The following is a 26,777-nucleotide window of genomic DNA, read 5'->3' as shown; positions in this document are numbered from 1 at the left end:
GCACATCAAGGCACATCTTTAACTTAAATAAAGGCACATCATACATATAGTAGAGTGCACTTTAAGTGTGCACGCGCGCACAAGACTCAAGTTGCAGCTTTGATCCTCGGTATAGTTAACCGTGTTATGTATGGGTGTTGCAGGCCTGCAGGCTTGCAGCTTCAGATAAGTTGGGGGCACGCGGGGAGGGGAAGGGGGGAGTGCTGTGATAGACTGATACATAGTGCATCGAATCTATGATTTGTTTTTTGTTTAATCAACCCATGTACGATCGAAAGTACAGTGGCAGAGCGACAAATGCGGAGTGATATCACATGTTTGAAATCACGTCGCCCCTATTGTCCACTGCTTGCAGCAAGCAATAACTTCTCCGGATACCATATGATGCCCCCCAACAAACACGCTCCGCTTCGCCAACATATGTATGTATCATCGAAAGGTACTCAAGGTACTCGGACATGCCAGACCCACTGCCACTCAAAGAAAAAAGGAATCAACAAAAGTAACGAATACCTACGCCTGCAAACAATCATCCGCCGCCCCACGCAAAAACAAAACAAAAAACTGAAAAGAAACGAAAATCTAGGTATCCCAATCTTCCTACATCGCCATCCCCCATCCCGCTCCATGCGCACCCGGCAACCTGTCCCCCTGTCCCTCCCTGCTCTCCTCGTCCAGCTTCATCTGTAGCAGGGCCTCGGTAGGATACTCGGCATTGCTACCGCTACTAACAGTGCTCTTCTGCGCGGTACTCATTCTCCTCGGGTTCTTTGGCGGGAGAACCGGCGTGGCCTCGGAATACTCCTGTGGTTCTGCATAAGTGCGTGGTGTGGGCGTGATGAGATCAGGATCATCCTCAAAGTTCATAGCCGGAAGCTCTATCCTCTGCCATGTCGTGCCTGCCGGGAGCTCGACGGCGTCCAACGATGGCGGCTGGGAGTCGAGGGATTGCGTGGGTGTGCTGCCACTGCTGCTCTCGACAGTGGGTGTTTCCATGATCGGCTCGCTAATCATTGACGAAGGGTGAGGGTGCGGACTGTGGAGGAAGCTGGCGGGTCTACTGCCTGCACCACCGAGGCCGAAGCCGCCCATGCCGCCGCCGCTGCCGTGGGTGTCTCTAATTCCAAACTGTGCGATTGTTCGCATCTTTCGGGTTACCCACGATGCGAGAATCTTTCCGCGCTGCTTCTCCCCGAGACGAGAACGTGGGAAGTCGCCCTTGCTGACAAAGGCGACGATGTCGACGACAAGTTGGTGTTGGTCTAGGATGGTGTTGACAATCACAGGCACCATCGACGCGAGGTAGGACTTGACGTGGACCTCTACTAGGATGACGACGAGTCCCCCGGCTTGAAAGCAGGCGCTGGAGAGGACGGATTAGCTAGGGTGAAGATACGAGGGGCAAGAGGGCGACAAACCTCCCACTGGGAACGATATTCCGATGGCACCGCTCAATACTGCTCTCGATATCGATAGGGAAATGCTGCAAGCCGTTGACTTCGATCGTATCACCGATGCCACCGAGGACGAACAGAATCTGCATCTCAACCAAGGTCTGTCCCGGTCCGATTGGCCTAGAAACGGTGTGTAGGAATCCAAGGTCTCCAGTGCGGACGTAAAGGGTCATATCGCCATCAGCGATCTTCCCCTGGAAACGCTCAATATCGATCGAATCCTTAGAGTTGTAGAAGCTCTGAACACAAGCCTCAGACACGACCCAGATCTCGCCATACTCGCCCGTGTGACAGAGCCGGCGGGTTTCGGGGTTGACGATGGCTACTTGCGTCTGGACGGGGACCATGCCGGAATCCTGGACGAGAAGGGTACCTGGCATGCTATCAGGTTCCACGGGGATTACGAGACCACGGCGCAGGGCTTTGGGATCAAGCCACAGCTCAATTGGTTCGATGTTCATGTAACTCCGGGTGGCAATCATCGGGTTGAGGACGTGAGAGTAGACCGTATTAATGGCCGTTCTGTCAAGACCTGCTGCCGCGAAGTGCATCCGGACTTTTTGAAATACATCCGGCCGTGGACGTCCCTCGCATGTAATCATCAGATTCCTCAACTCATGTAGAGTGAATCCCTTTGCCGGCATAGTGCTGATTGCGTGTTCCAACATCTGTCGCGTAGCATAGGTATCCTTGATCTTGTACCGCGAGAGTGTCAGGAATACACTCATTGGATTCTGGGCAAAGTCGATGGGAGAAATCAAGTAGGTCGGTGCACCTGCCAGGCAAAACAAGATCAGAACATGGACACATAGCGCCGTAAATGACGAGGTACCAACTCACCAATGAAGATACCCATCAACCAACTCATAACGAATCCCATTCCAGATGTACTCCGTACACACGCAATAACCGGCCTCATACTGGTCATCTGGCAAGTCTCCTTCATGACCTTGCAGATACCCATGATGGTCTCGTGTCCCAAGGCAACACTAATCCTCCGCTGGTCTGGAGTCCAGTACGTCCAAACCATCGCCACGCTCCCCGGTTGGATCCATGCCGGGTTAACTGTGTACCCCAAGTCGCGACAGCCCTGTGAGCTCTTTGGTATTTTCGCCGTGTTATGGACGATTGGAACCTTGACGTTGAGCACGCCCGCGGATTGCTTGAGATGTATGGCCAAAGGCTTTCCCTTCAGGAGTGTTTCGACCTCGGTATTGACCAGGACACACTTGACGTTGAAGTCCGCGACCATGTGTAGGAATGCAGGAATATCTTCAGCGAGTCGGTTCGAGTCCAATGGCGCAAGGGGAATCGCAATAACGCCCAAACAGAAGCAAGCGTGAAGAGCAAAGAGGAAGTCTTCCGAATGCGTGTAGATGAGGATCGCGTGATCACCTGCCCTCAGGCTACATTTATTTTTCAGCTGGGTTGCGACTGCTGCGATCTTGAGATCTAGCTTCTTCCATGTGATGCCTTTTCCTTCCCGGCCTCGCCCGTCAATAGTGCAGTAAGACAGTTCCTCGGCTTGACGGGACACCCGCCATTGTAGAAGGTCAACTATCGATGTGAAATTACTGAGCGGCGTTGAGGTACGGTCGTCAATAACCACCACCCGGTAATCCACGCCCGAGTATTGTTTTTCCTGATTGGCCAGAAGCTCCTGCCGTGCTCGGGTGGAATGGTAGGACCAGATGCCTCCTACCGGGTCGATACCGACTGGCAGATTGCGGACTGCCCGCTCGACTCCGAACTCGACATGGACACAGGGCAGGGTGCCGCTATCAAACTCCTTTCGGCAGAGCATATTTCCGATCTCCCGGCGACCATTCTTGACGACTCGCGGAAGACTGCTGGGTGCTGTAATCATAACACAATATACTCGGAGTTGATGTTCTGTCAGGAGTACCTCCATGCATCGCTCCGAAAGCGAGTCCAGAAGAGCAATATCCAATTGTCTCGCTGCCCCACCAGCGGCCGTGGGTGCAGTCGATGCAGCGTGTGATTCTAATAGGATTATCGGAAGATGTTCATCATTGACGCACACGTCAAAGGCCGAACAATCGTAGAGTTTCGACATCTTTTTCATGAGCGTGACGACGAGATGCTGCACGAAGAAGTATCGGTATTCTTCCCGCTGCTCGGCTTGCTCCCCATCCACCCACTCCACTCGCTGCCGTAGTCGGTCTTCATAGAGGCCGAGCACGAAGATCTTCCCCTCAATAACGCATCCCAACAGCCCTGTCCGCAGAAATTCCGGCTCCACCGGTACGGGGTGCGGGTTGTATTCCTCAAAGCGATATGGCCTCGCGTGAAAGATAGTCTCGGTCTGCTTCGGCGCCGCCCAAAATCCACCGGAAAGTGACGGAGAATCCACCCAAATCTCGCCCACCGTGTTCTGAGCGCAAAGGAGCGAGGTTTCCGGGTCCACGATAGCAAGCGTGGCATCCGGTATAGGATAACCAAATGCCCCCACTCTAAGCGCGGTCTCATCCTCTCCTCTCTTCTCAACCTCTTCTCCCATCGCTACGACAACGATGTCATTCATTTTGAGTGCTTCTCTCTCCAATAAAACCTCCATGATCTCGGGAGGCTTCTTCTCTTTAGTGCCAGGAACTTTGGGATTGGATAGCAACGACGAGTATCCATTCCCGAGTATACTTGTTTTCGGGTCGACGGGACTCTCAGGCTCAATCGTCTCTTCCTCCTCCTGCGGCTTGGAAAGGGGAAATCCCATCCTCTCCTCGCCACCAACCCAATCGCGCATCGCAATGACCATCCCTCCATGCTCCGGCAAACACAACATAGGAGCCACAGCGTCTCGTGCCCTCTGATTACCAAGGGGCTTCAACCATCGGTCCGCCAAGATTTCGTGGAACTCCGAGTCAACCACCAAAGCATCGATCATCATCAACTTTATAGACGAGAAATCCACCGGATATTTCTTCTGAAAGTTCCTGGTCGCAAACGGTTCGGTCTGGTAGTTGTAGGCAACGAGCTTCAGCGCCGGGTAATCCCCCAAGCACAGAGTAGCCTTGTAGCGAGTGATGATGTTGGCATAGAGACCTGGCACGCTTGTGGTGGCCTGTGAGCACCACACCGTCGTTTGTCCGCCGTATACGGTCATGAGGACCGAGTGGATCAGTCCAATGCCCTGTCGGGGGTCGAGATACGAAACCAGCGTCTCTCCGGCAGGCCCGCCTGCGACTGGCCGTCCAGTCTTGTCACGGAGGCTCGTGTCAAATGTGTCTCGACTGTTGCTTGGCGCAGTGTTTATGATCGCGCTGAGCGTTCCCATCTGGTGCATTATCGTCCTGTGACTCAGTACAACACCTCGTAGGTCGCCAGTAGGTGCCCGCCAGAACTCTATGTAGGCTAAATCTGGAACCTGCAATGGCGGGACTTCCTCGCCCTTCTTGGCGTGAAAGGAGCCAAACTCGTTTGTCTTCCACCACTCAACGCCCCTTGGCCAGGCTAGCTTCAGAGTCGTTAGCTCGCGCTGGAATGCCTTCAGGTTGCTGTCCGTGGTGAGCGCTAGATGCGCCTGCGTCGATGTCAAGATGAAGTTGAGTTTGGGATAATCTTCCATGTTATTGATAGGAACAGCGACCACACCAGCAATGAAACAGCCAAGCAACGCGACAGCAAAATCTATGAGTTCCACATCACGGTAAACCAACGCCACGCGGTCCCCTCGATATAGGCCTGATTTCTCCCGTATCACTTGCGCCACTTTTTCTGCGCGTGATCCCAGTTTCTCCCAGGAGATGGCGGCGACTTCCTTGCCTTTGGTATCCAGGATGACATATGCTTGCTGTTTCGGTATTGATCGAGCCCGATGCCGCAGTACGGTGGCTATATTGTCGAATTTTGACATTGGAATATTCCTGTTGTGGGGGTCATCGACCGCGAATGGCACATCCCGTGGTTCTAGCGGCATCAAGGTGTTGATGGCGCTTGGCGGCGGCATATCGTTGGTGTTGAGCATCGGCGGAGGAACAGCAGCAGTGGGGGAGAATCCGGCGTTCTCCGGATAGCGGTGCATCATAGGCTGGTTGTAGTCATTCTCCAGAGGTCGATTCTGGTTTAGGTCTTTCCCCGGCTCGTAGACCTGGGCAGTAAAGTCCGAGAAGTAGCCCCCCGCGTCAAATAGTGTATTCGTCCTCGAATCCGACATTCCCGGCTGGTCTTGCATTGGTGTCTGACCTTCATCGTACTGCTCATATTCGATCTGTGGTGGTAGTTGCATGTGGTTATGCGGCGGCGTGTACGCATAGCTCTGCTGTTGTTGGACCGACGGATTGGACGATGCAGAGCTGTAGTTCCGGATGTGAGTGCCTTGAGTCGGCAACGTCATCGAATCGTCGCGGGTATGATGCGGTGAATGCGGCGATAACCTCGAACTGCTATTCGAGCTGCTCCTCATGTGCGGTGGTGCCGCGCTCTGTAAGTAACTTGATCTCGTGCCGGCCGGAGCCGACTCATATTCTCCCCCGCCTCTACTCCGGTCCGGCTGCGGCGCTCCACCCATCACAAGAGATGTCCGGCTCCCACCACCAACCGAAGACGAATCCATTCCTTGATAAGATCCGTCGCTGTATCGCCATTGTTGCAACGAGTGATGCGATGGATTGGAGGAGGTGATGCTGCCGGAGCCGACGTTGACGCCGAACTGCGAGAGCAAGAGTGTGCGGCGTTTCTCGTATCCTTTCTGCGTAATATCGCCCTCATCGAGTTCGGCATCGAGAGCGGCCAGGTGCGCTTGTAATTCTGGGTTGTCCATGACGGATCGGGGGCGAAGGGAAGAGCGGTCGGTGGTTGTGTAAGGCGAGGTCTGTGATGGTTTCGTCGCGAGGGGCTTCTGCAGGGCGTGGAGTTCGTTAGCAGCCCATGTGGAAATAGAAACAAAAGCAAAACAAGGACGCGCAGGGACGCGAGGCCAACAACTGGTCCGATCTCAGCGACCACAGTATGGTGCACATACGAAATATAGAATGGCAGATGTAAATGAAAGTCTTTTGGGGATGTGAAAATTGGATTGGACTTTAGAATGCTAGATCAACTAACAATTTGAAGGTGGTTCCGGATCAACGAATGACGTCGATTTGGTCGAGAGGGGGCGGTATATCGACCTATTCTATGAGGATACCTCTGGTGCGCTTGTGAGTACGTAATAGGCGCATTAACTAAGCAGGGCAAATTGAAAGGGCATGGGGAGTTTTGGTAGTGAGGATGGTGATGAATGTAGTGGTAGTGGGGGCAGGTTGAACGGTATGGGGATATATCCGGACGATTGACTACGGTAGGTGCTCTATGGATAAGGAGGGGGTGTAGGAGATGAAGGGGAGAAGTAGCAGATAGAGAGACAGTCGGAATGCAGAAACGGCTGAGCCGGTCAGCTTTACCTGTCCTGCCTGGTCCGTTCTTCGAAGGAAGCGGGTTCTCCTCTTTTGAAAATGCATTGTGCGCAGTCCAGTTCAATTTTGACAAAGACACGAAAACGGGGAAGCCAAGAGGACTGGACGGACGGGCGTAGGAACCACAAGGTGGATGAGACACAGAAAATCACCCTCCCACCAGCAGCGAAGGCTAGATCTGCTTCAGCAATCACCGCCGTAATTCACTCGAAAAAGTACCCATATCTACTACATGTAATCGTTTGTGAATCTCGAACAGGCACAGCTTCATTTTCCACATGTCTCTCACTTGCGGCGTTAGCCCGTGCACGACACGCTCCAAGCTAGCGGCGTTGATCCCTGCGGCTCTGCGAAAAAAAGTTCAGAGTCGAAGTTCTCTCGCAACGAAAGGACATCCACAATTATACCCCACCACCAACGAACCCCCACCACACCACACAAAATGGCGAAATCAAAGCGCAAGAACAATGAGACTCCCTCGAGGGACGGCGCATCGCCTACGATAAATGCAAAAGTCGCACCGGCCGCCGCCAACGACTTCGTTATGACCATTGATGACTCGGATCAAGACGTGCCGATTCTGGACGAAGACGACTCTGACGACGGGGCGCAGATCAGCCCGAGTCTTTCCCCCGAACCGGAGGAGGAGGAGTCGCGAGGGAAGAAAAGGAAGCGCACGGAAAAGAAGGTTGTGGTAGAGCGCAAGGAGAAGAAGGCGGCGAACGATGGCGGGTTGGACTCGGATTTTGAGTTCCAGGCAGGTGATCTGGGTGACGCTGTCGGAGAGTACGATGGGTGGGGATTTGAGGGTGCAAAGGCGGCGATGAGGGACCAGAAGAAAGGAGTGGATATAGACGAAATCATCCGGCGGAGGGCAGCAAAAAAGAAGCAGGAAGGGAAGGGTGGGGAGAACGGAGACGACGCTGATAATGACGCACCCGAACTCGCCGACGACGAGAGTGAAGAGGGTGATGATGAAGGCGCGGCGGAAGACGAGGACGAGGGTGGAGAGAGCGACGAGGAAAATGGAGATGATGAGGCGGAAGTGAGTTTCGCAGGATTTGAAGACGACGACGAGGACATTGCTGCGGACGGTTTTGGCATGGGCGCAGATTCAGAGGAGGACGAAGACGCAACAAAAAATTCGGACGCCTCCAAGGACTCGGACGATGAGGGCGGCGACGGCGACGAGGACAAGGGCGAAGACTCTGACGATGAATCTGTAGCCTCCTACGTTCCCCATCCCGACGATATTGGCTCTGACCGCGAAGGATCGGATACCGAGACCGCCGCCGAAGCTGCTAAAAAGGCCGCCTACTTTGCTCCTGAAGATGAGATCACTTTTAACCCCGACCCTTCGGCGAGCTTCCAAAACATGAACCTCTCTCGTCCTATCCTCCGTGGTCTCGCCAACGTCGGCTTCACTGCACCTACTTTGATTCAACAGAAAGCTATTCCTGTGGCACTACTTGGCAAGGACGTCGTTGGAGGTGCGGAAACTGGTTCCGGAAAGACGGCGGCGTTTATAGTGCCGATTCTCGAGCGACTACTCTACCGACCAAAGAAGGTGCCTACATCCAGAGTTCTCATCCTGTGTCCTACCCGTGAGTTGGCGATGCAGGCGCACTCGGTGGGAGTCAAGCTGGCAGCGTATACCGACATCAAATTCGCTCTGGCGGTAGGAGGACTATCGCTCAAGGTGCAGGAACTTGAGCTCAAGAAACGCCCCGATGTCATCTTTGCCACTCCTGGTCGTTTCATCGACCACATGCGCAACTCTCAGGGCTTTGGTGTGGAAACCATCGAGATCGTGGTATTGGACGAGGCCGATCGTATGCTGGAAGACGGATTCGCCGACGAGCTCAACGAGATCATCAACACGATTCCCAAGAGCCGACAAACCATGCTGTTCTCTGCGACCATGACCGACTCCGTCGACAAGCTGATCAGACTCTCCCTTAATCGCCCGGTCCGTCTCATGGTGGACCGCAAAAAGAGCACCGTCAAGGGATTGGTGCAGGAATTCGTCCGCATCAGGCCCCAGCGCGAGAAGCAGAAGTTAGCTATGTTGATTCATATCTGCAAAACGCTTGTGACCACCCGATGCATCATTTTCTTCCGCTCCAAGGTGCTTGCACACAGAATCCGCGTCATTTTCGGGCTCTTCGGACTCAAGGCTACAGAGCTACACGGAAGTTTGACACAGGAACAGGTAAAATCCATCCCCTCGCCGATCCCTCCATGTAGCATGCTAACCTTCCCTAGCGTGTCAAAGCCGTTGAAGCCTTCCGTGACGGCGCGGTCGACTACCTGCTCGCAACCGATCTTGCCTCCCGTGGTCTTGATATCAAAAACGTTGATTGCGTAATCAACTTCGAGGCGCCGCAATCCCACGAGATCTATCTTCACAGAGTCGGACGTACCGCGCGTGCTGGGCGCTCAGGTCGTGCCATCACCCTCGCCTCCGAAAGCGACCGCAAAGTCGTCAAGGCCGCCGTGCGCGCCGCTCAGGCACAATCCGCCAAGGTCGTCTCGCGCGTCCTCGACAATGATACAGTCAACGCTGTGCACGAGAAGCTCACTGCTCTCGAAGACGAGATTGAGGATGTGCTTAAGGAGGAGAAGGAGGAGAAGTTCATTCAGACGATGGAAATGCAGGTGCGGAGGACTGAGAACCTGGTTAAGTTCGAGGATGAGATCAAGGGACGTCCCAAGAGGACGTGGTTTGAGAGTCAGCGTGAGAAGGCGGAGGCGAAGAAGGTCAGTAAGGCCGAGCTCAACGGGATTTCTCTACCCGATAAGAAAACTCCCATGAGCGGGAAGAAAAGGAAGCGCGAGGAGATGAAGGAGGAGAAGGAGAAAGTGTACAAGAAGACGAAGTCAGACCGAGCGACCAAAGGCCTGAGGGGTGGTGTCAAGGCTGCGAATAAGAGGGATGCGGGTGGGGGTTCGAAGAAAGGGAGAGGGAAAGGAAGGCGGTAGTTGGCGGAAGGGCTTGTAATGTATAAGTTATGGGAGAAAAGCGAACGTGATTATTCAAGAGTAATCAGTGACAACCGTGCAGATTTGTATGAGTAGGCCAACACATGGTCCATCCTCATAAGTGGTTTGATGGTGTAGTTGGTTATCACACTCGTCTCACACACGAGAGGTCCCGAGATCGAGCCTCGGTCAAATCATGTTTTTGGACCATCTTCTCTATCTGCTAGGGTGATGTTTGGTCCGTTCTTCAAGGGGGAACAGCAATGCAGCCCTTGTTAGTTACCTCGAACCTGCGCAAACAGAATCAAAGACCAAAACTCCGGTGGTATCGATGTCCCCGCATTCCGATAAGAACACTACTGAAATTTTTTGTAAGGGTGTTGTGATGCTGTTTCGGTACCAATCTCCTGGGACGATCGATAACATGTAGCAATCAATGTTGCGGCGGAGCACAGAGCCAACCGATAAGCTGCTGTTTCGCACGTTGTCTCGTACATCTTGAAAATACCGGTATATCTACCATCATCACACTCACAATCGCGACTGGCAACTGCAAGGCAAGGGGGTTTAGGGGGGAAACAGAGCAGCACTGCCTGCTCGCAAAGGAGCGCACGCGGGCAGCGGGCATGTGGACAGAGAAGGACTAGCAAATACAGCCCTAAGCTCCCACGGAAAGGTATCTCGTTCCAACGGGCGGTAGGTGCTATGACGGGAACCCAACTAAAAACAACATCGCTACTACGATTTCTATCTCTTTGGGTTGGATGATCTGGTTCTTTGGAAACGAGCCAGGGAATTGTGAGTATTGGGGGATATCAGTAGTAGGATCGTGAGGACAAAAATCCAAGACGCTGCTGGTTCGAGTGACGAACATTAGCCAGGAAACGACACAGGATTGACTGAGGCGAACTTGGGGTTGCGGAATTCTCTGACTGAGGCCATTGCACTTTGTGGGACTCCTTCGTGATGGGCAGTTTGATTTGCAGACTCCAATGTGGGCAGAACTCCCCAGCACTATCATCCAAAGAGAAAGTAGGTACCGCTGGGTCAGAGTGGGTGCGGGGGGAGCTGGTAGTGACAATGGCAAGTGACAGGACCCGGGTACAGGCGGCAGCATGGGGGTAGAGGCGAAGTCCGCCGGGTATACACAGGATACCTCGATAGGGGAACCAAATAACAGGAGTTTTCAATTACAGCAGACCGCTCCTCCAAACCGACAACACTGGCGCGGCATATGGCCTTAAAATTTCCATCCGAATATCGCTCATATCTCGGTTCTAGTGGCAGCAATATCGTGACCAACAGATTCCAGGGTAGCACCGCTCATGCCTCCATCCGGTCACTCGACTCGAGCACCATAACCCCATCCAGCAGCTGGCGCGCATAAGCGAGGCGGGGGCGCTTATTTACCAGATCTGCACGGTGAGCTTGTTTCTGAACGACAGCGCGGAGGTCAGGCCGTTGCAGCAGCTTGCACAGCCCGAGAGCACCGATGGTTTGGATATATGAGTGATTTTACCCACATCGCCAGTCGGAGCCACCATCTGGTTTGAAGAATTTAGGAAGGCCTAAGCATAGCCATTCGGGCTGAATGTCGTCACTCGGTTGAGTTGTGAGAGCGACAGAGATGGGAATTGGCTGGCTGGGACAAGTGCAGTGTCATGAATAACCTCATGTCTCAATAGCTACAGCGCCCGTAACAGAGGGATCTCACCATCGCACGTGCGGCCTCTTACCCACGTCCCGCAAATTTGCCTCGCTGTATATAGAGGCCTTAGAAGTGGGTGAAGAGAGAAAATACCTATTCATTCAATCTCGTTTTTCATCAATGGCCGACGAAATCACCTCCGCAAGCAAAGACCAAACCCGCATCCAGTTTCAAGATGTCGAAAACAATGTCAATGCTCGTCATGGGTTTCCACTGCAACGACAGTACACCGATATGTCCATCAGGAGTGTGGCCTCGGGGTTGAGCAGAGACAGGTCCCTCGGGGCACAGGTGGCCGTCGAATATCGTGCACTGTATTGAAACCTCACCTCCTACCTCCTCCTCTTGCGGATTCTCGTGGAAGCATGTGATTGATTTCTGGTGAAGCTCTATCAAGCTTGACGGTACCGAATCGCAGAAGGAGCAGGAGGTGAAGCAGAAATCCTACGCCGAAGAACTCGCCGACGGTATAATTTCACTCTTGAATACCTCCTCCTATCGTGGCGCTGGTATCTGATGAATCCTTTCAAGAAATCGCCGAACTCCAATGGCACGTGGTCCCTCTTCCGGATATCTACGAGCGTCTCCAGTCCTCCCCCACCACCGGCCTCAGTTCAGACCAAATTCCACAGTTGGTCTCATGGTATGGCAACAACATTCCAACACCGCCTCCCTCGCGTCTTCTCCACAAGCTGTTCATGTACTTCTTCGGCGGCTTCGGCTCACTTCTCCTCACTGGTGGAATACTCGTTCTCATCGCATGGAAGCCTCTCGGAAATCCGCCCGCTCCTGCCAATGCAGCTCTCGGTATTGTGCTACTCTTGGTTTTCGCTATACAGGCAGGATTCAATGCGTGGCAGGATTACTCTTCATCGAAGGTTATGAACTCAATTATGTCCATGCTGCCGGATAAGTGTCTGGTGCTGCGGGATGGTAACCAGACTGAAGTCCCATCGACTGCACTTGTGCCTGGAGATATCCTCTATGTCAGGCTTGGTGATAAGGTTGCGGCCGATCTCAGGATGCTGGAGGTTTCAATGGACCTGAAGTTCGATCGATCGGTTTTAACAGGTAAGCCCTCGCGCTCAATGATAGCTTCGATGGGAACCTGACCAGTGAACAGGAGAATCAAAGCCTTCGCTGGCCACCGTCGATTCTACTGACCCCAACTATCTCGAAACCCGTTGCATAGCTTTGCAAGGTACTCACTGCGTCAGCGGAAATGGCATTGGCATTGTTGTCGCCACCGGTGACAAAACGGTCTTTGGAAGGATTGCGAAGTTGTCGAGTCGCCCCCGCAAGGGAATGACGCCACTACAGAGGGAGATTATGAGGTTCGTTATGGTTATTGGCGGGCTGGTGCTGTTTGTGGTTATTCTCGTGATTATTCTCTGGTAAGTTGCTCCTTCTAGTCTTATGGGTGCAGAGTGTTGACGGAAACCACCACAGGGCTGCCTGGCTACGGAGGTCGTATCCCAAGTGGATCGATGTTCCGCTCCTCATCGTCGACTGCGTCAGTGTTGCGGTGGCTTTCATTCCGGAAGGTCTTCCCATTGCCCTCGCAACGTGTCTTACGATCACTGCGCACTCCATGAGGAAAAATAACATCCTGTGCAAATCACTCGCAACGGTCGAGACGCTTGGTTCAGTGTCATTGCTATGCTCGGATAAAACTGGAACACTCACGAAGGTGCGTGCGTACATTCGCGCTCTAGACGTATTGTTGTTGACAATGCCATAGAACAAGATGTTCGTCACGGACTTTTGCATCGGCTATGACAAGCACACAGTCCCCCACAGCGGGCCTCCTACTCCAGCTATGCTCGAGGTCTATGCCATCGCTGGGCTGTGTAACGCCGGCGAGTTCGACGCAGCCACTCTCCATCTTCCCTTGGAGCTGCAAACAGTCCACGGCGACGCCACTGACCAGTCAATCCTGCGGTTCGCGCAAAGTTTGGGCCCAGTAGCAGACTTGCGGAATAAATGGAAGAGGATCTACGAGGTGCCATTCAACAGCAAGAATAAGTTCATGCTCTCGCTATTCGCCGAAGTGGTGGGTGAAGGCGATGATTGTTGCGGTGAACAGTAAGTGGTTGTGTCCAGAAGTGTTTGCCGTTACTGATTGCTCGACCGTGAAGTATCCTCATGATCAAAGGCGCCCCCGACATCCTCCTCCCGCGGTGCGGCTCATTGCTGCTACCCGACGATTCCCAGGCGGCGCTCACCTCCGCCTGGCGTGAGAACCTGCAGCAGACACAGATACAATGGGCTATGGACGGAAAGCGTGTTATTCTCCTCGCCAGCAAGCGGGTACCGAAGTCACTCTTCCCTTGGGCTCCAAACACGGCCGAATTCGCCGATCAGGTCGCTTCCTTAGCCGCAACAGATATGAGACTGGCCGGCTTAGTGGGAATCGTCGACCCGCCCCGCGACGAGATTCCAAGGGTTATCGAGATCCTTCGCGGCGCGGGTATCCGTGTGTTCATGGTCACTGGTGACTTCAAGCTCACGGCGCAGTCCATTGGCCGCTCCTGTGGGATTCTTACTGTTCCTCCCGCTGCGGTCGAAGACTTTACGTCGCTGGATAGGCAGTATGTTAAGCACGAGGAGAAGAAGGATGAAGAGTGGTTCGACAATGATACGGGATTCCAGGGGGCCATCGTCCTGGAAGGGTCCGAGTTGATTGTGTTGAATGAGGCGCAGTGGGATCAATTATCGAGATATAAGGAGGTTGTGTTTGCGCGGACCACGCCAGAACAGAAGTTGAGGATTGTCAAGGAGTTTCAGAAGAGGGGTGAGGTTGTGGCAATGACGGGGGATGGTGTTAACGATGCTCCGGTTCGTGGTAGTTTGATGCTTCTACTGCGTGATGCACTGTAACTGACTAATTTGTGTACGAATAGTCGCTGAAAGCAGCCGATGTCGGAATTGCTCTGGCTTCCGGGAGTGCAGTTGCCATTGAGGCTGCGGATATGATTCTTCTCGGCAGCTTCGAGGGGATTGTCGGCGCTGTCCGGGCTGGAAGAACGGTGTTTGGTATGCATGTTCCAAGTCAGAGAAGTCACGACCCTGATATTGATACGCTTATAGATAATCTACGAAAAACAATCACTTATCTCCTGCCAGCTGGAACTTTCAGTGAGCTTTGTAAGTAGCTATTTCTATTTCCACTCACTGATCATAAACTGACTGCCCAGGGCCCATTATGATCAACGTACTCTTCGGGCTCCCACAGATCCTGTCTTCCTTCCTCATGATCGTAATCTGCTGTTTCACCGACTGCATAGCAGCCATGTCCCTTGCCTATGAACAGCCGGAGTCCGATACACTCACACGCAAGCCGCGCAACAACCGCACTGAGCACCTTGTCGACGGCAAACTAATCTTCCACGCCTACTTCTGCATCGGCATGATCGAGTGTGTCTGCAGCATGGCAATGAGTTTCTGGTACATGCAACGCCAGGGCCTACCATTCTCCGCAGTCTGGCTATCTTACGGGAATATCGACTCCAAGTACGATCCTGATTTCATCACCAGGACGGTGAATGAGGCCAGCTCAGTGTACTTCGTTACGCTTGTTGTCATGTATGTCCCACCGATGGAGGAAAGGGTGAATCGCTGCTGATGAGTTGTGTATACAGGCAATTCTTTAACCTCATGGCTACGAGGACGAGACGGTTGAGTATCACGCAAATGCCGCCGTTGGGACCGTACTACTCCAGGAACTTATACCTTTTCCCCGCAATTGGGTGTGGTATCATCATCGTATTTATCTGTAAGCCCTCTCTCTCCCTGGCATGGCTGAATGGCATTAACATTGTGCAGTCTGTTACATCCCGTTCTTCCAGGACTTGATTGGATCTACAACTATACCTCTTGAGTACTGGTTCCTCCCTGCAGCTTTTGGAGTTGTTCTGTTGCTGCTTGATGAGATGAGGAAGTTTGTGATAAGGGGATGGCCGCAGGGGTTTGTTGCGAGGATTGCGTGGTAGAATGGATGGAGTTTAATTGTCGTAGGGATGAGCAGAATGCTTAATCCATGAACCAAACTCCTGTAATATTCTTGTATGTGGGCTATAAAATCATCATGAAGCTTGATTCTCCCAGAGCTCTACTCTCGGTCGAGGATAACTCCATTTTCTTTCGATCGATAGTGAGCCCTTCAGACGTCCTCTTTGAGAGAATCGCGGTCCTATTTAGCGAGAAAGTTGCACACTCCAGCGAAAAGAAATGCGTCCGTTTGATTGGCAAAAAGGCAATGCCCGAGTATCTATCATTGTTTTGCTTGTTTCAATTTCAGCGGCGCGGTATGCATATGCAGACCTCAGCTCAAGTTGAGCATCAACTACATTGATCCTGGATTTTATTCTAATTGCCGACGATACTATTGGCCAAATTTCTTCTCGGGATACAACTGCCGTAGATAGTGATGCGAAGGCTTTGTTGCCACGCTGACATCTTCTGCTTCTGCTTCGTGCCTGGACCTTCCAAGCTGAGGGATTTTGCACGCAGGCACCGACTAGTAGCCTAGGCGCAATGGCGAGTGATCGCAGATGGACGCTCTGAGGGCACAAGGAATTAACGCTGAACGACCAGGCAAACCATATATCGAACTTTGTTACGGCGCTCGTCTCGGGCGGCTATAACCCCTATTCTCTGTAATCGGTGTCTCAGCATTACCTATTTGTTTACTTCCGCGTGTTGCACCCGCCGGTTGGAGTTGTTATACGACACGTGACGTGGCTAGTGGAGCCAAGACGCCAAAGCTCAGATCAGCGCTCGCAACCCCAGTATTACAGAGCCCCTCCCGGTCTCGACGACCAAAGCGGAACTTCCTCGATCTTCAACCTTTCCTGCTTTTTGGTTCTGCATCTCGCAAGCAGCACAACACTCCCTTCTCCTTCTGCTTCGACCCGCCGTCCTTTCCGTATCTACCGAACTTCAGCTTCAACGATTCTTCCCTCCTCGGACACCCCCCTCGTCTCTGCCTCATTCAACTCCATATTCTTATTCATCAGCCCTAGGAGGTTTATACTTCTCCGGTTTTGCTACGGTTCACCTTCTTGTTCCCGCCTACACGACCGCTATGGAAGGAGACGGCGGTGCAGATGTTAGCGAGTTCCTCTTGCGGATACGGGAATTGGGCGATAAACGAGACAAGGAGGATGCCGATAGGGCGAGGCAGCTCGAAGCCGAGATCTTGGCCGGGCGAGAAGCCCGACGGGCTAGGCGAGACGGTACGTATTTATTTCTTGAAGATTCTATCGATATCCAATTCACCACTACCGATGGTTGGCTGATGATGTACCACGCCCGCAGAACGAGCTCGCTCTCTTTCGCCACAGAAGGACTCGCCAGGTGGAACTCCGATTAGCCTGAAATCCGCTGTCTCCCGACCTGAAACCCGGGATAGCGACGATACCGCCGAACGCGTTGATACCGGCACGAATGCGGCACTGGCGAAGTTGACGGGGAAGCTTACTGATGCCACTGAAACAACCAGTAGCGAAGCTCCTCTGAGACGGACACCCACACTCTCCTGGCAGCGTCGTCCAAAATCCTTCCATGGCAGTGTGTATGGGGGGTTGCCGAAGTTATCACCTTCATCTCCTAATGCTGGTGAATCGACGGATTCACCAGAAAAGAGTCGAGCCCAGATCACTGCGAACCTTCAATCGAAGGAGCCCACATGGTTCAGTCAAACACGGGAACGGGCTGCTACATCCGGTGCTCTAAGGAAAGCGGAAGAGGAGAGGATGGAAAGTGTTTCTAAAATGTCCCTGCCCGGGATGTCACCGTCCTCTGGTGATAGCAGCATCATGCAGGCCGAGATCCCAGAACTCCAGAAAGCTTCTCCACGTACGGCATTCGATTCTCTGTCAACTACAAGAGTCGCTAGAAGCGGTTCCCTCAAGTCTGAGAGATTTCCGCCATCGGATCTTGCGCGATCACCTTCAATAGCTAGCAATGCTTCCGGTCGATTTGAAGTCGAGGATTCTCGTGCCGCTCCCCTGATGAGCCCGAGTCAAGAACGCCTCTCACCTGACTCGAGGGACCGTACCCCAAGTCCAACAAAAGGTGTTGGTGGCTTTGTACAGAGTGCGAGGTTGAAAAGGGAAGGATCCATGCACAAGAGATATGGAAGTAGGGCGGAGTCAGTTAGCAGTGGTAGTGGTCATTCGAGGAGCAACTCGGTGTTTGCCAGAGGCAATGAGCCGGTCCTGTTGCCAACATCTAGGGGATCAACTCCTGCTCCCGAAGACCTTTCATCCGAGCCCGAAGCAGAACCCGTCGCCAAACCAATCCGCGGTCGTTCTAACACCACGTCCGAAGGACTCACAAATCGATACTCACGACGAGATAGCACTCCACCGGCTTCTCCTGGGAAAACCTTTGAGCCCAAACGATGGAGCCCAACCAAATCGTCCTGGCTGGAGACTGCTTTGAAGAAGGGAACCGACAATCCTCAGCCCCCGATGGCGCCTGCAAAGCCACAACCAAAACCTGTTGAACTCTCGCCATTCGGCCAACCCCCGGTGCTTCCTGCTAAGACTCCCATTCTATATCCAAACCCAATACCTTCTTACGAGTCGTTGAAAAAAGCGAATGAGAAGAATGCACCCGAGACAACGGGCTCGTACAAAAGGGATGATGACACAGAAAAGAAGCTGTCGGCTGCTGATAAGCCAGCCATCTATGGTCTTAACCGAACGAATACATTGCCGTCGTCGACCGGATCCAATAGGAATTCTATGATTGACCTTTCCGCCAAACCTACATCAAAACCAAAGGAACAGATCAACTTCCGCGCTTCGTTGAAACCTCGCCCGCATTCCGGTAAAGGCGATGAGAAGGAAGAGCTTCCGTTCCTCAATGCAATGTCACGGTTGAAATCGACAAGAACACAGAACTACAGGGCGCCCAACGAGTTGAAGGACAATATTCTGGCTGGGAAGGCGAATCTGAACAATACGGGAGGAGTCCAAAAGGCGCCGAAAATAGATCCCCTGAAGGAGAGCTTGCTTTCTGCGAAGGGCTCGCTCAGACATTCAGACTCCCCCGTGAAACCCACGTCGTCGTCATTTTCGCCGGTGGAGCCAAGATCTAAGACTCCTGGACCAATGGAACCCAGATCTAAAACTCCCGGACCGGCGGACATGAGGCCAAAGACTCCCGGACCGGTGGAAACGAGGTCTAAAACTCCCGGACCGGCGGACATGAGGCCAAAGACTCCCGGACCGGTGGAAACTAGGTCTAAGACTCCCGGACCGGCGGACATGAGGCCCAAGACTCCCGGACCGGTGGAAACGAGATCCAAAACTCCTGGACCCTTTGAGCCGAGATCTAAGACTCCCGTGGAATTGAGATCTGTGTTCGAGAAGAAGACTCCTTCGCCAGTGACTGAGAAGAAGACTCCTTCGCCAGTGACCGAGAAGAAGGTCTTCCCTTCAGTATTCGATAAAAAGCTACCATCTTCAGTGCTCGAGAAGAACTTACCCTCCTCGGCGCTCGAGAAGAAGGTGTTCGCTCCTGTACGGATAGAGCCTGAGAAGAAGAGGTTCTCCCCGTCACAGATCGAGCCTGTGAAGAAAGGCACACTTGCGGAAAGGTTCAATCCAAACCTTTTGGGTCTGTTGTCACGAGGACCACCTACGGCTGCGAGCGGGAATGCCTTTAGGTCGTCGAGAGGTGCGGAGGATGCATCCAAATCAACTGGAGGTTCTGCGCAATCCGCGGTTCCCCTCAATCATGTATGTGAATACCTACAGCTCTAGTTCTATGGCTAATAATCGTTACAGATCACCAAAGGAAGAGTTAGAGGGCCTAAGAGGAGGGCACCGACCAAGGTCGATCAACCTGCTACAGAGGATTCCAAGCCAGAGAGCACCTTAACAGTGGACCCGGTCGTATGCAGTCCCTTCCCTAAGCCTGAAAAGCCGAAGTCACCTACCCCCGCCAAGTCGCCAGTCCTGAGAAATATTTCCGCTTCCAGCCTTAAAGAGAATGAGAAGTTCTCCATTGAGCCAGCGACAGTGCAGGAGTCTGCGATTAAAACCCCGCTTCCTATCAAGACACCCTCTGCAAACGTGCTTACCCGAGAGCCCTCATTGAGTGCACTGAAGTCTTCGCCAGTCATAGTCCATGACCTGGTGGACTCCATCACAAGCGCCGGAGTGTCGCCCATCAGGTTGCCCAAGCGTGATAGCGATAGAAAGAGCCTTGGAATCTCGGGATTTTCAGGACTATCAGCTCCTGTCTCAGTGATGGAGCCAGATGACGATGAGAAGCCGATGCCCAGGCTTTTTTCAAGATCTGTTTCACCTTTGCTGCCGACGCCGGATATTAGTGCTGCCGAAAATGATGACACCCAATTGTTGTCCAAATTCTTCACAGGCCCTTCATCCCGTGCCAATAAGATTGACTTCGACATTATGAGTATTCTTGCATCTAACCCGGTTGTCGCGGCTGAGAAGGTGAAGACTACACACTTTGAAGTCTCCGACATCGACGGCTATGGCAGACTCACTCCTATTCCCAAGGAACAGCATCATGTTTTCTTTGACAACTGCATGTATCTGTGCACTCATCGCTTTGAGAATGCATTCGGGAAGAACGAGGCGGAGGTGTACTTGTGGAGCGGATCCATGGTTTCCGAAAGTGAAATTGAGGATGCCCAGCTATTCGCACGCAAGGCGGCAAGGCAAGAGGGCGGGAGACTCGTAATTGCCCCTTCGACTTCGTTCGTATGTTTGTTTGCTTACGTTAGTACAGGTTCAATTGAAGCAAGGCCGTGAGAATGCGACGTTTTTCCACGCTATCGGCGGCATCCTCGTAACACGGCGAGGTACCCGGGACAACGATTCACCTATCGATAGCTCATTTATGCTTTGCGGGAGGAACTTCTTTGGCGGGGTGGCATTCGATGAGGTTGACCTTGACGCTTCGAGTCTTTGCTCCGGGTTTTCGTATGTTCTCTCCCGGCAAGGGGCAGCTGTCTATCTGTGGAAAGGAAAGGGTGCCATGCCGGATGAGGTTGGAGTGGCACGGCTCGTCGGATTTGAGATATCTGGACTGGGTGAACTTGTCGAGTGTTTGGAAGGAGAGGAGCCAGAGTCCTTCTGGGAGGCTCTCGGCGGGCGCTTCGAGGTCCAGTCAGCCGATTACTGGAACCTAAGGCCTTCTAGCAAGAAGTATGCTGCTAGGCTTTTCAAAGTGAATCTGCAAATGCAGTCAAAGGCAAGTTTATCTGTTTTGTCGTACGTTGTGCATGAAGCTGACATCATGTAAGGTGATCGAGATTACGCCGTTCTGTCAGGACGATCTGGATCCTCGTGAAATCTACGTGGCCGATGCGTTTTTCGAGTTTTACATGTGGGTCTAACCCCCTACTGTTGCTATATGCGTGTATACTGATCGAACATCACAGTGTCATCGGATCGCAATCCCAGTCCAGGCGGGAAGAATTCCAGGCAGCACTCCAGTTTACGCAGGAGTACGCCCTTCTTGCGACATCGGTAGAAAACAGACCTTTCATCCCAGCGGGCAACGTCATATTGGGCGACGCACCAAAGGAGTTTAAGGCGCTCTTCAGGACCTGGGACGACGCCAAGATTCCCGCGCTGTGGCAACCATCGGGGAAGCCAAGTCTGGGGCTGATGGGACTTCCACAAGCCATGGAGGCAATGAATGTCTGAATACGTTCTCGATGAAAATGATCGAACCAAGTGTAAAATATGCTGGTGCTGCTACAGCCATCAGCCAGTCCCCTCCAGCCCGTTCATGAGCAACCGATTGGTTTACTCCCTTTTTCTTTTTCTTTTCTTCACCTCATAAACCTTTTCCTACAGGTTATCATTTTTGCATTTTTGTTTACAGAGCGGGTGCTGGGGCGCGCTGGTTGGTTTTCCTCGTCCTTTTTTTTGTTGAGATTTCAATTTTTGGTGCATCCCGATGGCTTCATTCCTTGACAGATAACTCCTGTTGTGTTTCTTGTAAACAGTGGCTTATTCTTGCCTATACCCCTCCGTTTCCTTCCCTTTAGACCTTTTTTGTCTCTTTCTTTCCTGTTTGCCCTCCCCACATGGCTGGGTGAATGGTTCCGCCCCCCATGAATTGTGGTCCGAATTGCTGTGCTGGATTGGACCTGAAGCCTGCTCGTTGGAGCTTGGCTTGCTTGTCGTCGCCGTCGTGTATGGGAACGTTACACTATCTTTTCTTTCTCTTGATGTATTTCTAGTGACTCTGAACGGGTTTGCATGGGATGGGATAGGATTGGATTGGATGGCAATGGGTGGATGTGAAAATCATTGAATTGATATTTTTTGCTTTAGTTTGACGCATCATCAACTGGTGACTCGTGAGGATGTTCCCCCAGTGTTATGGTTTTAGGCCAGCCACGAAACAAAACAAAACGCATGGCATGCTCATTGCTCACTCACAGAGGTGCTCGGTGAATGTGAAACAATATGCGTACAATGCACATGACCAGTGACCACCCGTATCCTGTCTTGTCTTACATGCTATTCCTGCAGCCTGCGGAAGTGTGTCTTGCTTACTTATGTACATACAGTTCGTCAGAGACTTGGGCATTCCCCCTAAACCGAATCCCATCGTTGTAAAAACATCAAACGCCGTGGTAAAACAACCCAGAAAAGGGTACCGACCACCATACATAGAGTGGGGAAATAAGCTGGCCGATGAAAAAGAAAGAAGAAAAAAGAAGAAAAAACCGCCCGATGAAAATTCCAAAGAAAGGTATGAACAGACGGGGCGGGGGCCGGAGAATGATGGGAGATCAAATCTCAAATCTCCTGGCCATCATCGCCAACGACCACAAACCCTCCGTCTCCCTCTCCAGCCTTCTCCTCGGCAACGGCCCTCTTTGCCTCCTGGCCGTCAAGAATGCATCTCTTCAGCCAGTCGCCCACGAACACGCCGGTGGGATCGCACTTCTCCCTGATGCGCACCCACTTCTCCATGTCGGGGTACATGCTCCACACGTCGTCCGCGGTCGGGGTGACAAAGTTCTTAGCCCAGTGGGGTTTTCCTCCCAGGTCCTTCATCAGGTACTCGAAGGCCTCGTAGTAGCGGCGCCACTCGGGGATGTTCCGCAGGAACGGGCGGTAGAGCGTCGCGTTGAGGTAGAGGGTCGGGCCGTCAGCGATGGATTGGTCCAGGTAGGCGCGGGGGTTGCTGGAAGTGCTGGAGTCGGTGACGCGGACTTCGATGGGCGCGTGCACGAAAATACCGGCGGACGAAATGGGGATGCCGGAGAGCTCGCTGCGCCCGTTGAGCCAGTGCTCCAGACGGGTGATGGCTTCGGGCCCCTTGTGAAGCGGGATCGACCACTGTTCCCCCGGAGTTGGTTAGCTGTTGCCGCGATGAAGCGGGTAGGTGGTGGGACGAACCTCGTTCACGAATTGCGAGAATAGACAGTCCATGGTCAATGCCTGGTGGCTGTTCTCCACGGCACTTCCCTTGACTCCCTCCTCCAGTCCGTACTGCATCTTGAACACGAACCGCTCCACGTACGGCATCGTGCTCGGGAACCAGATGGCAAGGTACAGCAGGGCCTCGTAGGTATACCGTCCAAAGCTCGCGCCGTACCAGCTCTCGGGCGGCGACTGAATCTCCTCCTCCACTTTCTTTCCATGCCAGACGATCGTCCGCTCGGAGTACGGGAACCACCAGCAGCGCACAAACTCGCTCTCATCCCACACGCTATCATAGGACTTCAAGAACCTCGGGAGCTTGACCACCTCCTGTTCCCAGCGGACCTTATACTCGGCAACAGCGCGGAACGCGACGTGGACGACGATCCCGATCGCACCGAGCGAGACCAGCGCCGCGCAGAACAGATCCACATTGCGCTCGCGCGAGCACTCGACGACCTTCCCGTTCGCGAGCATGATAGTCAGCGCGACGACGCTCTCGCTCAGGATGCCGTGCTTGAGACTGCTGCCGTGGGTGCTAGTCGCGATGGCGCCGGCAATGCTCTGGTCGGTGATGCTGCCGAGATTCGGCATCGCCCACCGGCGCGCCTCGAGCTCCACGATCAGATCCCGCAGCCGCATCCCCGCCTGCACAGTAATCACACGGCTCTCCGGCTCCTCCGCCACCACGCCGTGGAACTCGTCTAGGTTCACCATCCACGACGCGCTGCAAGTCAGGTCGCTGGGCGAGTGTCCCGAGCCCACAACGACAACATGCTTTCCCAGCTTCCGCGCGAGGTCGACGATCAGCCGCAGCTCCGGGATCGAACGCGGCTGCAGGTACAGCTCCGGACGGCTGAAGTGCGTGCGCGCCCAGGTTGCGTGTCGGTGCCGGGTGCGCGCGCGGAAGGGGATGTGGCGGGAGGTGGCGGCGTCGAAGGAGAGGGCGGCGATGGCCGGGGTGGTGAAGGCGTGGAACTCGGAGTAGGCGTTAGGATCCATCGCGGAAGAAGTATACCGTACAGGGCGGCGAAAGTATGTATCTATATGGTCAATTCGATTTGCAGAAAGTCTCTGCGGGAAGGTTATGCTCTTATAAACGAGACCCCGCGATTTCGCCTGCGACGATAGCGGGGCAGTCTAGTTAGCCTCCGGCTGGCGGGAAAGTCTCCGCTATCGGTAGCGATAGAGTATCTAGAGGCGGGCACGTATCAGGACCGTCGGAGAGAGATGGAAGGTTTCTATTACGGCTGGCGGACCGAGTCGAAAGAGAGCGTAAGTGTAAACAACGTGGGCTTGTTCCATAGGATACGGAAGAACGGTCTACAATAATATGAAGGCATATGCGGGGGTTTGATTCTGCAGGACCATCACCACCACCACGCTGCAGAGATCCGCTGCCACGGTTTCTCGTGAATGTCGCAAGACATGAAGGCCAGAACAGAGTAGAAATATACAGGTATCATATCTTCACGAAAGCGAAGCGAAAACGCCCGGGTCCGAGTCCACAATGACAGAATGGCATGGGCGGGAAGTGGGGAATAAATTCAGGTTACACCAAGATGCGGCCCGCCGATGATCGATCGAGTTCACCCTGCTCAGTGCGGAGGACTTGGCCGTGAAAGGAACCTTTTTTGCACATCTCATGATCTCCATTCATGTCACACCAATGCGTAACAATCGCGGTCTTCATTATGGGCCTCATGGACAATGATAAATCTCTTAGATGAAGATTCGTGCTCACATATGATCAAAGTCTTATATAAATTCTGGATCAGAATTCAGTCTTCATACGTAGCCTTGGCCGTTCTGCCCATTTATGTAGCGGGCTTTAACCCTGAAGGCTGAGGCCGCTTGATATCCACCTAATTGTATGTGCAGTGCCCACCAGCTTCATTCTGCATCGATGTCAAGGAGAAAAGTAGACTCTACAATACTCTGGTTGAGAGAGTGGGAATCCGACAGTCTCTGTCAATTTCCGCAGGACACATACCACCCCGCAATCACCACTTGGCACTCCGATCCGGCCGAGAATCTGGATATTTATGCGCACTGCGCAGTCCGGTACCATGGGAACTCGCGAGGACTAAAAATACTTGCGCAAATGTGTATCGTACTTGGAACATACGAATCCATAGGCATCTCTACCGGTATCTTGGGCTTGGGTTTCCACTGCCTCCGCCATGGGCTGCGGGTGGGGCCTGACCGAGTGATCGCCGCGAGCCAGAGATATCGCACGTAACTAACCCCCCGCCGCTCACGATAAAATACGAGTGACTATGTACGCACGTCTATAATCTATTCCAACCCATTCCAACCCATTGCTTTCCCCATCTTTCGTCACAGGGTTAGATGATGGCCTTAAAATCAGGACTCGACTCGACCGACTCGACGGGAAACGACGAATCCCCTGCCTGAAAGCAAGAAAAGCAAAAAGGCATGATGCCGAGGAGTGAGGCGCGTGGAATTGGGCTGTTCCGGTTGTTAGGTACCGTGTATACGATCGTGAGGTTGGCTGGTTGGTTGTCCGTTGGCGGAGGAGGGAGTATGTAGTAGTGGTGAGTATGATGTACTCTAGTCAGGGTCGTCATGGCCCTCCCTTAGCCATTATACATAGTATTGGGGGCTGTCCTACAGTCATATACCAGCTACCCCGCAGAATAGCGTAGCTACCCCTCCTACATATGTATGTCGTACATCATACATGGTTCCCTCTCCCACGTAAGTCAGGGTATGATTGTAAATAGCAATGAACCAGGAACCTGAGCAGTAGTACGGTAGTATGGTAGTGAACACTCGACGCTGACCTACATACCGGTAGGAGATATGTAACTATATCGATCTTGAGCTACCTAGCCAGTTAACTAGCGCCAACCGGTACCAAGGTGAGGAACTTTACAGGGGAGTTCTAGGAACAGACCATGGATGATGGCAGATCGTGCGGTAACTCATCATACTGCGCATGCACGTGTTTGGGGGCATGCACGTGTTTGGGGGCATGCACGTGTTTGGGGGCATGCACGTGTTTGGGGGCATGCACGTGTTTGGGGGCATGCACGTGTTTGGGGGCATGCACGTGTTTGGGGGGCATGCACGTGTTTGGGGGCATGCAAACCATGCTGGGTCGCACTAGCGGCCTGAAAAGATACCCGCGACTTTCTATCTTTCTTGTGGGAGCCGCATAATGACTGTTCGACACCGTTACTCTTAGCGAATCGCGGGCTTTGAATTCGCCCGTCTCTCGCTTGCTTCGGCGAAAAAAGCTGAAACACAGTAATGACCGAGGGGTCTCTGGACTGAGCCTCTGAGGCCGGCCGTTCATTCATTCGTCAGTTAGTAGTATGCATATAGGTAGTGGAAAAAGAAAAGGGCGTTTAACTACCACGCGGATACCCTTCCAAGCGAGTGCTTCTCTGAGGTACATACACGTTGTGCATGTTGAGCACGTGTTGTTGAACGACGGCGTTTCGTTTGATATCAGCCCTACTAACTATCCCATCCATGGGGCATAAATCATCCGTGATGGAATATGGTGGGGCATAAATCATCCGTGACGGAATCTGGTAGGGCACAGTTGGGAACTATACTCTAGTAACTACCGGTCTGGTAGCGGAGGGTGGTTCGGCTATCTCTCTCCTCAAGACTCCTTCCCAGCTTCATCGCAAGGCGGGTATGATGGGATCTAACGCAAGCATCCGGCAAACATCGCTAACCTCTAATAGGTAATACCTAATAATGACTTCGCCAACCTCTACTAGGTAAGACCTAATAATGACTTGCCCCTCCC

At 53.0% G+C, this 26,777-nt stretch overlaps 4 protein-coding genes and 1 non-coding gene across 5 annotated transcripts; 3 read left to right on the top strand and 2 right to left on the bottom strand.

The window, feature by feature from the left end:
• Positions 1-227: 227 nt before the first annotated feature.
• BZA05DRAFT_69756 (putative AMP-binding enzyme) lies at positions 228-6,315 on the bottom strand. The gene is made up of 3 exons (XM_051488569.1): positions 2,295-6,315; positions 1,419-2,229; positions 228-1,363 (listed from the first exon to the last, which is right to left on the bottom strand). The coding sequence occupies exons 1-3, from the start codon at positions 6,232-6,234 to the stop codon at positions 601-603; spliced, it is 5,514 nt and encodes a 1,837-aa protein (XP_051338772.1). The 5' UTR covers positions 6,235-6,315; the 3' UTR covers positions 228-600.
• An 899-nt stretch (positions 6,316-7,214) lies between these two features.
• BZA05DRAFT_401035 (P-loop containing nucleoside triphosphate hydrolase protein) lies at positions 7,215-9,911 on the top strand. The gene is made up of 2 exons (XM_051483957.1): positions 7,215-9,080; positions 9,134-9,911. Exons 1-2 carry the CDS (start codon positions 7,311-7,313, stop codon positions 9,848-9,850), a joined length of 2,487 nt encoding a protein of 828 aa, XP_051338771.1. The 5' UTR covers positions 7,215-7,310; the 3' UTR covers positions 9,851-9,911.
• A 62-nt stretch (positions 9,912-9,973) lies between these two features.
• On the top strand, positions 9,974-10,047 carry BZA05DRAFT_t206. Its single transcript has one exon. It is a non-coding gene; the product is annotated as a tRNA-Val (tRNA).
• Positions 10,048-11,393: 1,346 nt separating this feature from the next.
• On the top strand, positions 11,394-15,807 carry BZA05DRAFT_401032 (uncharacterized protein). Its single transcript, XM_051483956.1, has 12 exons — positions 11,394-11,872; positions 11,946-12,025; positions 12,090-12,629; positions 12,682-12,952; positions 13,008-13,248; positions 13,300-13,643; positions 13,697-14,396; positions 14,462-14,594; positions 14,649-14,705; positions 14,756-15,143; positions 15,200-15,333; positions 15,384-15,807. Exons 1-12 carry the CDS (start codon positions 11,679-11,681, stop codon positions 15,548-15,550), a joined length of 3,249 nt encoding a protein of 1,082 aa, XP_051338770.1. The 5' UTR covers positions 11,394-11,678; the 3' UTR covers positions 15,551-15,807.
• Positions 15,808-21,923: 6,116 nt separating this feature from the next.
• Positions 21,924-24,162, bottom strand: BZA05DRAFT_69650 (D-arabinono-1,4-lactone oxidase-domain-containing protein). The gene is made up of 2 exons (XM_051488568.1): positions 22,967-24,162; positions 21,924-22,906 (listed from the first exon to the last, which is right to left on the bottom strand). Exons 1-2 carry the CDS (start codon positions 23,990-23,992, stop codon positions 22,361-22,363), a joined length of 1,572 nt encoding a protein of 523 aa, XP_051338769.1. The 5' UTR covers positions 23,993-24,162; the 3' UTR covers positions 21,924-22,360.
• Positions 24,163-26,777: the final 2,615 nt, after the last annotated feature.

Source organism: Tricharina praecox, assembly GCF_024521635.1.
Source record: "Tricharina praecox strain CBS 144465 chromosome Unknown BZA05scaffold_15, whole genome shotgun sequence".
In the NCBI taxonomy this organism is placed as follows: Eukaryota; Fungi; Ascomycota; class Pezizomycetes; order Pezizales; family Pyronemataceae; genus Tricharina; species Tricharina praecox.
Note: the sequence above shows the minus strand (reverse complement) of the source record. Positions and strands in the feature narration are given on the sequence as shown.

Excerpts from the sequence above, each read along its gene's own strand:
- BZA05DRAFT_69756 (XM_051488569.1), bottom strand. The coding sequence starts at position 6,234 with ATGGACAACCCAGAATTACAAGCGCACCTGGCCGCTCTCGATGCCGAA. Across the intron at positions 2,230-2,294 it reads GTTGATGGGTATCTTCATTG|GTGCACCGACCTACTTGATT; the intron begins GTGAGTTGGTAC and ends TTTGCCTGGCAG. Across the intron at positions 1,364-1,418 it reads AATATCGTTCCCAGTGGGAG|CGCCTGCTTTCAAGCCGGGG; the intron begins GTTTGTCGCCCT and ends CGTCCTCTCCAG.
- BZA05DRAFT_401035 (XM_051483957.1), top strand. The coding sequence starts at position 7,311 with ATGGCGAAATCAAAGCGCAAGAACAATGAGACTCCCTCGAGGGACGGC. Across the intron at positions 9,081-9,133 it reads GAAGTTTGACACAGGAACAG|CGTGTCAAAGCCGTTGAAGC; the intron begins GTAAAATCCATC and ends AACCTTCCCTAG.
- BZA05DRAFT_401032 (XM_051483956.1), top strand. The coding sequence starts at position 11,679 with ATGGCCGACGAAATCACCTCCGCAAGCAAAGACCAAACCCGCATCCAG. Across the intron at positions 14,397-14,461 it reads ATGGTGTTAACGATGCTCCG|TCGCTGAAAGCAGCCGATGT; the intron begins GTTCGTGGTAGT and ends GTGTACGAATAG. Across the intron at positions 14,595-14,648 it reads GGCTGGAAGAACGGTGTTTG|ATAATCTACGAAAAACAATC; the intron begins GTATGCATGTTC and ends ATACGCTTATAG.
- BZA05DRAFT_69650 (XM_051488568.1), bottom strand. The coding sequence starts at position 23,992 with ATGGATCCTAACGCCTACTCCGAGTTCCACGCCTTCACCACCCCGGCC. Across the intron at positions 22,907-22,966 it reads TCTCGCAATTCGTGAACGAG|TGGTCGATCCCGCTTCACAA; the intron begins GTTCGTCCCACC and ends CCGGGGGAACAG.